The sequence below is a fragment of the Pantherophis guttatus genome, chromosome 1 (genome assembly GCF_059756535.1).
Source record: "Pantherophis guttatus breed Tessera chromosome 1, ASM5975653v1, whole genome shotgun sequence".
In the NCBI taxonomy this organism is placed as follows: domain Eukaryota; kingdom Metazoa; phylum Chordata; class Lepidosauria; order Squamata; family Colubridae; genus Pantherophis; species Pantherophis guttatus.
Genome location: NC_142063.1, coordinates 112,813,919 through 112,824,490, shown reverse-complemented (window position 1 = coordinate 112,824,490; position 10,572 = coordinate 112,813,919). Strand labels below are relative to the sequence as shown.

General features: G+C 38.0%; 1 protein-coding gene across 5 annotated transcripts in view; it reads left to right on the top strand.

Annotated features, from left to right (window-relative positions):
- Positions 1–4,850: 4,850 nt before the first annotated feature.
- Positions 4,851–10,572, top strand: part of SAXO4 (stabilizer of axonemal microtubules 4) — a 28,818-nt gene continuing 23,096 nt past the window's right edge. For 2 of the 5 annotated variants that reach the window (XM_087883423.1, XM_034420198.3), the window contains exons 1-2: positions 4,851–4,964; positions 9,687–9,797. In XM_087883423.1, coding sequence (XP_087739549.1) covers positions 9,692–9,797 — 106 coding nt within the window. In that variant the 5' untranslated portion in view covers positions 4,851–4,964; positions 9,687–9,691. Of the gene's footprint in view, positions 4,965–8,567; positions 8,681–9,491; positions 9,798–10,572 lie in introns of those variants that run through there. The other 3 variants (XM_034420197.3, XM_034420196.3, XM_087883426.1) reach the window with 2 other exon arrangements.

The following is a 10,572-nucleotide window of genomic DNA, read 5'->3' as shown; positions in this document are numbered from 1 at the left end:
CACTACTGCACTTTAGAAATGTCTTCTTATTTATTAGATTTTTAAACCATTGTAATCATGCAGGTCTTGGCAATTTAACAGAAGTTGAAATAGCTGTAATATATTTTTTAAAAATGACCTAAACTGGAACATATATATTTGTGGGTGTTTTTGTGGGTGTAATTTCTAAGACACAATTTTAACTATTGAAAGGGCCCTTTAACCTGGTCCCCAAAGGCCAAAGATGGGACTAAACCTATATCTATTAGGTGGCAGTAATCGTAATGAAGAAGCAAGTCCTCGTTGTAGACCCTGTAGTCCTATCAGAGATTAAGATGAGGAATGTTGGAGACAGTAGCCCTGATGCCTAACCATATAAGACATTAACAGGTTAAAACTAACACTTTAAATTGCATGGACATTTACTGGCATTCAAGGCAGGGTCTATGTGTAGGTGTTCATGGCATCAGTGCCAGTTAGCATACAGGCCATTGTATGTTGTGCCTACTGCAGTTTCAGAGTAGCTTTTACAAGCAAACTCCATGTAGAGCGAATTGCAATTGGCTAATGTGTTGATGACATTACAGTACAACCTCTGTTCACGACCATAATTCATTCCATAACTTTGGTCGCAAGCCGATTTGGTTGTGACCCAAACCTAAATTTGGAAATTTGGCACTTACAAAAGAAAGAAAGAAAGAAAGAAAAAGAAAGAAAGAAAGAAAGAAAGAAAGAAAGAAAGAAAGAAAGAAAGAAAAAGAAAGAAAAAGAAAGAAAGAAAGAAAGAAAGGCTTGGAAGGGGAAATTGGCTGTGAAAAAAAAAGGGAAGTTTTTGGTCAGAACCTGATTTAGTTGTGGTCAGAAGCATTCATGATCAGAGGTTCTACCATGGTACTATCCCCCCCCCACCTCCAGACAGTCACAACTGGTATTCCAGCTGCAACTGGGTTAAGGACCTCCTGGCTGTCACTAGAATGGAATAGAATCAAAGAATCATATGGCTGGAACGAACCTTGGAGATCTAGTCCAACTCCTTCCCAAGGCAGGAGAACTACCTTTTGCCTGCCTAATAGTATCTGCCCAGTACTAGCCATCTAAGTCATGGATTCCCCTTTCAAAGGCAATGGTACCCTTATAGGAGAGAACCCAGAACTGTGGGAGAACCACTTGTGTACAGACAGCAACTCTTTTGCTTGAGTTCAGTTGCGGTCCATTTCGCCCCATCTAGATCCTGAAAGCTATCTGTTGGTGATAGTTGATTCAAGGAATATTTCTGTTAATTCAATTGGGTATCACCAGTTCCAGGCTTTCTGTGCAGAGGTTAATATTGTATGTTGAAGATTTTGCCCCAGAAATATGCAAACTCGATAACCATTATCTTATTGGCATTTATATTAGCTTATCTATATTATCCATTTATTGACAATTGTGGCATTTTTTAACAGGATAGCAACTGATAAGTAATAATGTGCAATGAGATACCATGTGAACAAAATTACATTAATTCAGATATGTCACTGCACAGATTACTCTCTATGCAGCAACTTTATTCCTGGTTGGCCAATTTTTGCCATCTATTTGGCTCAGCTGTTGCTGTCCTAGTTTTTTCAGGAAACTATCGGGTTTTTGAGTGCATGCGCTAAAATAAGTCTCCCTCCTGAAAATAAGCCCTCCCCGAAAATATTTAAACGCAGAGCTGGAAATCCGGTAAGACAGCAAGAGGAGCCCCATCTTGCTTCATGTGCCCCAAAATAATAAGACCTCCCTGAAAATAAGGCCAAACACTTATTTCGGGGTTCAAAAAAATATAAGGCAGGGTCTTATTTTCAGGGAAATACATCAGATTTTTGTAAAGGAAATTTCACAGGCATTTTTTGTTCTTGGCTTCAGATGCTGCTCTGTTCTCGAACCTAGGTAGGGGGATTTAAAAAACAACTTGGGAGTAAGTGATCCATATTGTAATCAAACCGTCCTTCCCTGTCTCAGTGGTCATGAGAGTTTTGCATTAGAGCTCCCATCATCCCTGACTATTTTGCCTGTGATGATTCATAGGCAGAAATAAATTTTCAGAGGAGCTTGTAAATGACAGGTCTCCAAAGGATACAGCAGTGGCTATTAAAACTTTTAGCTTGCTTAATAAAATGTAATCAGAATTAGTATTTATAGGAGATTAGTTGCACTTAACAGACACATTCATTGTTTATCTGGTTACTTTAACAAGTTTGACAGATGCTAAATGTCTGCATTAGCTTTTACACAAGCCCATTTTATACATAAATTTCTTTAGATGATTTGGGCCAGCCATATGGCTTTATCAGACATTATTTTGTACAGAAGATAATCCTGTATTTTTCTTCAGTTGATCACATGCTGTCTAAACAAATTATAAATAACACTTTCAGAAGGTTAGAATTTAATTTTGTTATAGAGGGCAGTTCTAGGCAATAAAACATTGGAGTTACAATTATATACTAAAAACAGCTATTTTATTCTATGTATTTTATGTATAACAGCTTTAAGTTTTTAGTTATTTTCAAATATGGCAATTTAAAAGTTTTATTTTTTCTGAAATTTTAAACATACAGGCCAGGGTTAAAGAAAGAAATTCTTTACTGTACATCCTTTTGTTGCCACAGTATCCCTGTGGCGTTGCCTGGAACTACCACAAGGTGTCATTATATGCATATACAGGTGAAACTCAAAAAATTAGAATATCGTGCAAAAGTTCATTTATTTCAGTAATGCAACTTAAAAGGTGAAAGATAGACTCATTACATGCAAAGCAAGACAGTTCAAGCCTTGATTTGTCATACTTTTGATGATTATGGCTTACAGCTCATGAAAACCCCAAATTCACAATCTCAGAAAATTAGAATATTGTGAAAAGGTTCAATATTCTAGGCTCAAAGTGTCCCACTCTAATCAGCTAATTAAGCCACAACACTGCAAAGGGTTCCTGAGCCTTTAAATCTCAGTCTGGTTCAGTAGGAATCACAATCATGGGAAAGACTGCTGACCTGACAGTTGTGCAGAAAACCATCATTGACACCCTCCATAAGGATGTCAGGTAATTACAAAAGAAGTTGGATGTTCCCAAAGCGCTGTATCAAAGCACATTAATAGAAAGTTATGTGGAAGGGAAAAGTGTGGAAGAAAAAGGTGCACAAGCAGCAGGGATGACCGCAGCCTGGAGAGGATTGTCAGGAAAAGGCCATTAAAAAGTGTTGAGGACTTTCACAAGGAGTGGACTGAGGCTGGAGTCAGTGCATCAAGAGTCACCACACACAGACGGATCCTGGACATGGGCTTCAAATGTCGTATTTCTCTTGTCAAGCCGCTCCTGAACAACAAACAACGTCAGAAACGTCTTACCTGGGCTAAAGAAAAAAAGAACTGGTCTGTTGCTCAGTGGTCCAAAGTCCTCTTTTCTGATGAGAGCAACTTTTGCATCTCATTTGGAAACCAAGGACCCAGAGTCTGGAGGAAGAATGGAGAGGCACACATTGCAAGATGCTTGAAGTCCAGTGTGAAGTTTCCACAGTCTGTTGATTTGGGGAGCCATGTTATCTGCTGGTGTTGGTCCACTGTGCTTCATTAAGTCCAGGGTCAACGCAGCTGTCTACCAGGAGATTTTGGAGCACTTCATGCTTCCTTCCGCAGACGAGTTTTATGAGGATGCTGACTTCATTTTCCAGCAGGACTTGGCACCTGCCCACACTGCCAAAAGTACCAAAACCTGGTTCAATGACCATGGGATTACTGTGCTTGATTGACCAGCAAACTCGCCTGACCTGAACCCCATAGAGAATCTATGGGGCATTGCCAAGAGAAAGATGAGAGACATGCGACCGAACAATGCAGAAGAGCTGAAGGCCGCTATTGAAGCATCCTGGTCTTCCATAACACCTCAGCAGTGCCATAGGCTGATAGCATCCATGCCATGCCACATTGAGGCAGTAATTGATGCAAAAGGGGCCCAAACCAAGTACTGGGTATATATGCATGCTTATACTTTTCAGAAGTCCGATATTGTTCTATGTACAATCCTTGTTTTATTGATTTCATGTAATATTCTAATTTTCTGAGATTGTGAATTTGGGGGTTTTCATGAGCTGTAAGCCATAATCATCAAAATTATGACAAATCAAGGCTTGAACTATCTTGCTTTGCATATAATGAATCTATCTCATATATTAGTTTCACCTTTTAAGTTGCATTATTGAAATAAATGAACTTTTGCACAATATTCTAATTTTTCAAGTTTCACCTGTAGGTGCTACTCTCAATGCTGATGAAAATGAAGATTTTAAATACAGGTTTGATCAAATACACTATGTAGCTTTGTACTGTATCTTACTGTAGTTAGGACTTGCTTAGGAATTTGATCCAGATTTCACAGATTCTTTATTAATTCAACTAATATACAGACCCATGAAGATAGTTTTACATTCTCAAACAGCTATATTATGATACAAAAATCTGCACATGGAATTTGCTGACACTTAAATTTGCAGACTTGTAGAAAGCATTTTGCCTATATATAAATCCATTTTGTGTGATCGGTAATTGCTTCAAGTCTCACAAATGGAATAGCATAACTGTAAAAATCATTATTTCTATGAATCTAGTCTGACACTGGATTGAAACTCATAATTGGAACATTGCTAGGGAAACTCCCATCCCATTTCCCATTACTCTGAAGGTTAACTTTGAACATCTCCACACCTGATAAGAATCTGTAATGCGTCTGCCATGTTAAAAAGCCACCAAACTGATTCCACTGGCTTTTCCGCTGGGTTCTATAAATGTGGCTGTCTTGTGGACAGGTTCTCTGGAGCTGGTTGCTATGAGCTAGTTGCTAAGATACATATTGTTACTTCAGTTCTACACATTCCTCCAAGTTCCTAACTTAAGGGAATAATTTAGTCCTCTGGGACACTACAAGGATTCTGCTCACAGCAGTAAACCAATCAATATCTTGACTGGTAGGTAAGGACATGGTATTGCAAGATGTATCTTGACATTGCTTCATAAAACAAGTTTTCAGGATAGAGAAGCATTTTGCCTCAAATTTGTATGTGGTTTGCCTTCTGTTTGTTATACGAACCAAATTCTATTCAGACTTGTGATGACCACTTTATCATAGATTTGCTAGACATACTATTTGATTCCTTTTAAGGATAATATTGTAGAGACTAAACTTTTATTTGAAATGTGTACTTTGCTACTGAACTTTGAGCACTGAACTGCAAATTCAAAGTAATTTATTGAAGGGTCTAACTTAGTGCATTTGGAAATGTCAGTGCTTACACATCTTTAAATAGAACATCTGTTTAGAAGTGGCTATGTTACTTAAAACCTGATTTAGATCTTGTCCCTTAGCTACGTATATACATTAAAGAATGCCTACACATTTCAGCTGATGAGTTTTCAGAGCAGTAAGTACCTATGTCTATTATCAGTATATCGGATATTTTGGCACTGGAAAGTTCTGTGGTTGAAGTTTTAGATGTTGCTAATGTTTGTGCACAATGGAGAAAAAGATGAAAAAGATGATTCTTTTGGAGGAATCGAGCTCCAACTACAAGTTTGAGTACAAGCTCAAAAAAAGAAGAGGCTTGTCATTACATTAGAGCAAAAATTTGTTGTAATTGAACAACATGAACCTGGTCATAGAAATACTAAAACAGCACAATTGGTTGGAATGCTTTAGTCTATAGGGCACAATATTATAAAAATGCAGGGGAAATAAAAATAAAATTGCATCATCTTTTATGGTTTGCAAATACCGCATTTTAAGGAGATTGAGAGACAATAAATACATTTTTGTTAGTGTAAACTTATCTTTAGGAATGAAATTTAGAAGTTTTTTTGTTTTTATTCTGCTTTCTAAAATTACTCTGACTTGGTTTATTATAAATTTAAATTAGAAATACATTTTTTTCTTTAAATATACATTTAATGTTTTAAATTTTTTTGTTGCTTATTTCGGTTGAATTGAAATTTTCCACAGAAATATTACTTTGAATAGTGCAAATTTGAATAAAAATTCATGGGATTTATTATATAGCACTAATTGAAACCAAGCTATATGTAGTGTTTGAAGCAAGATTATCTAACATTTTCAGTACTTCAAATAATTTCAACATATCTGCTTCAAAGAGATATTCTATAAAACGACAAAAATGATTGTATTAAGTGAGCATCAGTCAACTACTGCCTAACTAGTTGCCACATAGTTAAAACAGATGAACAACAAGAAGGAATAATATACACATACTTATCAATTGGCAGCTATAAATTCTGGGCTATAAATTGTGTGTTTTATTTCTCCAAGCTCAGTAAAATATAAAGAGGCTTGCCTTTATAAAGCTCTTTATTTCAGTTGGGTTCACCCCAGTAATTGCAGTAACAATAAGAAGGTTTCAGTAATATACTCCTGGATTTACCAAGTAACTTCAGGACATGAAGCAGCAGAAGAGATGTTTAGTGGATTCTCTGGATACTAGGTTCGAACCTGGATAGAAACTCCATTAGTAGTACTTAAGGATGTCTTGCAACAGGATCAGGATGGAAGGAGCACAGCCCTTCTGATCCTGTTAGATTCACAGGAATTTCACAGGACCCATTGATAACATCAACCATAGTATCTTCCTGGGTGAGGGTTGGGGATTGAAAGTACATCTTTTACACCGATTCTGCTCTTTCCTAAAGCTGATGGTTTTACTCAGTATTGAGGGGGAAGAAAGATAAAAGTTTTGCATATTCCATGAAGTGCTTGGAACATAGCTTTTTTCACCATCCTATTTAACATCTATTTGAAACCATGAGGAGATGTTACCTGCTGACCTGAGGTAAAATATAATCACTAAAGTATCATCACTATGAGTCTGTAGAGATTCTCAGTCATCCAGGTCATGTTTGTCCCAAAGGTGCTTTTTCAGGAGGCAACTGGATTTTTTTTTTCTTTTGAAGATGGTTTACAGACTTTTAGCTATATAATTTGGGATGAACACCCTTTGAATGATGTGGGAGTAGGAATGGATTTCCAGAGGAAAAATTGCAGACTACAGCAACCATGAGTGCTACTCAGGTGACCCTGAGGACACAGAAAAAACTCCAAGTGCTTCATCGACCCGCTAAAAGGAAGCAAGCTGTCTGCAAGGAATATAAATCCTTCCATTCCCCACTATCCTGTCAGAGCTGAAGAAGCTTTTTGGATGAGAAGTGAAACGTCTTCAAAAGAAAAAACAAGAAAGTCCAGTTGTCTCCTGAAAAAGCACTTTTGGGACTATCATCACTATGCTGATGATACTCAGCCATACTTCTCTAATCTTGGCATGTACAGACAAAACTCAGAGATTTTGTTTTCTAGAATGGGTGAGGTTTTATTCCCTCTCATAAAATAGGTATATCATCTGACAATTCACTTGGACCCTGAGCTTCTGCTGGAATAGCTAGTGAAAACTATGGCCAATAAATTCTTACCTAATTTCAGCTAGTGTGCTGGCTACAACTACTCATGCTCTCATTACCACATACTTGGACTTCGACAATACATACTCTATTTGGTCTTTGAGAGACATTCCAAAATTTCAGCTATTCAATGTGGCTGACAATACATTTCCTCTGGTCATTGTATTGGCTACCTTTAGGTTTTTGGATACAGTTCCAGGTGCTAGTTGTTATCTATAAATCCTTTTATGACTTGGATCTTGGCTACTGAGGAATAATTTGTTCTAGTTTGGATCTACCCTTCCTTTGTTGTGGCTCGCCAGTGGCCTGCGCAGATCGTGGCTGATCCCAACGAGGAGTCTTTAGTCTTAGTCTTTATTTGATTTATATACCGCCCTACTCCTGAAGGACTCAGGGTGGTGAACAGCCAAACAATAAAATACATAAATACAAAATTTAAAAAACAGGATAAAACTGAATTAAACAAATTTGGCCCAGACAGATTTAAAACACCCCAATCATTTAAAAACAGATTAAAATTTACGTATTAAAAGAGAAAAAGGGGAAAAAGATTAGGCCAGGCCCGCCTGGTGGAATAAAAAGGTCTTGAGAGCACGGCGGAAGGTGCGCAGATCCGGGATCCTCCGTATCTCTGGGGAGAGCTCATTCCAGTTAGTAGGTGCCCCCATAGAGAAGGCTCTCCCCCTGGGGGCTGGTGTGGTGTTGTGCCAGCAGCCTGCGCAGCCGGCGCTTGCGTCGGACAGTGAGGAGGCTGAAGAGGATGTGGTGCCAGAGGCAGAGACTCAGCCAGGGCCTTCAGAACCTCCAGAGGCTCCTTCAAGTGGAGAGAGCGAAGTGGAGGAGCCTCTCCTCAATGCTCGAGCATGCAGGGCTGCCAAAAGGCAGGAGTGGCTACTCAGGAGGAGGAGGTCTCCTCAAGAGTAAGGCTTGAGGATAATTGGCCACTCCCTTAGCCTATTTAAGTCACACGCCGTTAGTAAGTTTCTTGCTAGAAACAACTTGTAATTATCATCAGAGCATTTTTGGAAAAGTCTTATCTATCTTGTTTTCTGGGCTGGTTGCCAACCTTTGCCGGACTTTGGTTTATTCTTTCTACTTAATAAATTTGATAAGGACCGTTGGTGTGTGTCAATATCCTCAGGAATCCGGAGCTGGGGCAGAACATCCTTTGTGATTGAAACAGCAAGTAATGCGGTGGGTTCCTGTTCCTCCTGAAGCTAAAGAGGTGGAGATCAGAAAAATATGCCTTTTCTATTACTGCCTCAGGGCTGTGGAATAATGTACCTCTTGAAGTAAATAAACAGAGGGGGTAGACATTTAAGAAGAAACTTTAAATGAATATCTTCTGCAAAGCTGCTTCAGTTTCTTACCCACTGAAAGTTGCTATTCAAATTTATTCACCGGGATTATTTATTAATTGTATTCTATAATTTCTGTTATGTGTTTATGCAGTGGTGAAATCTGAACCAGTTTGCTACTGATTCACTGACTGCACATGCGCAGACCGTGCCAAACACGTGCTGCGTGCGCATATACAATGCATACCAAACGTGCGCTGTGTGCATGCACATACATAGTACGTGCCAAAAGGAGGCTTGGGAAGGTAAGTAGAATAGTGAGGAGGGGATCAGCTGTGCTGCGCAATTTAGCTTCGCTAGAAAGCAGGATTTCTTGCTTTCTAGCAAAGCTAAACTGTGCAGCAGAGCTGATCATCGGAAATACCGGTTCAGAGGAACCGGTAGCTTTTTTAAACAGCGGTAGTTTTTATCACTACCAGTTCACCCAAACTGGAATGAACCAGTAGCATTTCACCCCTGTGTTCATGGCTTTAAATCAGTAATTATTGCAAGCCACCCATCCATACAATTAGGGAGACATAGAAATGATGTTGAATAGTCAAATAAATAAAAGCAGTATTATGCCATATAGTGTCAAACCTGAGTGCTAAGGCCATTTTGTGGTATTATGGTATCTCAATTACAGTCCACTTTAGTTTTATTAAGTTTTTCTTTAAATCTTAAGATTCTATGATGTCACAGAGTTGTGTATGAGCTCACTCTGTTTCCAGGAGATCTAAACAGTCTAAATAAATATCTCTCCAAGCCAAACTGATTTTTCCTTCTGGTACTCAGCAGCTTTCGAGTTCTCCACAATGATCAGTGGCCAGTCTTCTACGATAACTATTTCCCCGGGGAAATCTTGTATCACAAAATCTTTTTCTGTATCCACAGAGAAGATGGGACGTCTCCCCTTAGGTGCCGTTTCTCCCTATGTAAAAACAAGCTCTGGTGGAAGTATGGACCCCATGAAATTCTATTGCACCAGCTATGGGGCAGCTTATGGTAAGACTTTAACCAATATAGAAAAGAATTTATTCTCCTCAATTAATCTAAAAACTAGAATTTGAACCTTGCTTTTTTATTTTGGATTGCAAGAATGTCTAATATATAATTTATCTGTCCAGATGAAAAGTTAGACGTTAGTAACTGTGGCACATGAGCAGAGAGGAAAGGACAAATTTGAGATACTTTAGGATTTGTTCCAAAAAATGTCAACAATATGTTTGGGAATTATATCCAGAAATACACAGAATTAACAGCTAAATCCTAAATATATTTGATCAGGAGTGATTCCCATGGGGTCCAGCTTGTTATATTTGCTTTCTATGCATCATTATTCTTGCTTTACTGTCCAACCTGTGTCCCTTTCTTAGATATATTGCCTCTTATATATCTTTCTGTTATAGGCTGCTCTCCTTTTTCTACATCCATATACTGCAATGCTTGAAATTTGGAAGAAATGGAAAAAATACCAACACTAAGTAATATAATCAAAACTACAGTATATCTATATGAATGTAATAAAACTTATGTATTATATTATATGCAGCAACCATTCCATGTTATATCATATAAATTTATATTTCATATAATAATGTGTAAAATTTTGTATTTAATGATGCTTATTACTATTATCTATTTTCTTGTTTCTTTCCTGGTGCTTTTCCTTAATTAAATGATAATGTTGGGATTTCCTTTCCTTTCCTTTCCTTTCCTTTCCTTTCCTTTCCTTTCCTTTCCTTTCCTTTCCTTTCCTTTCCTTTCCTTTCCTTTCCTT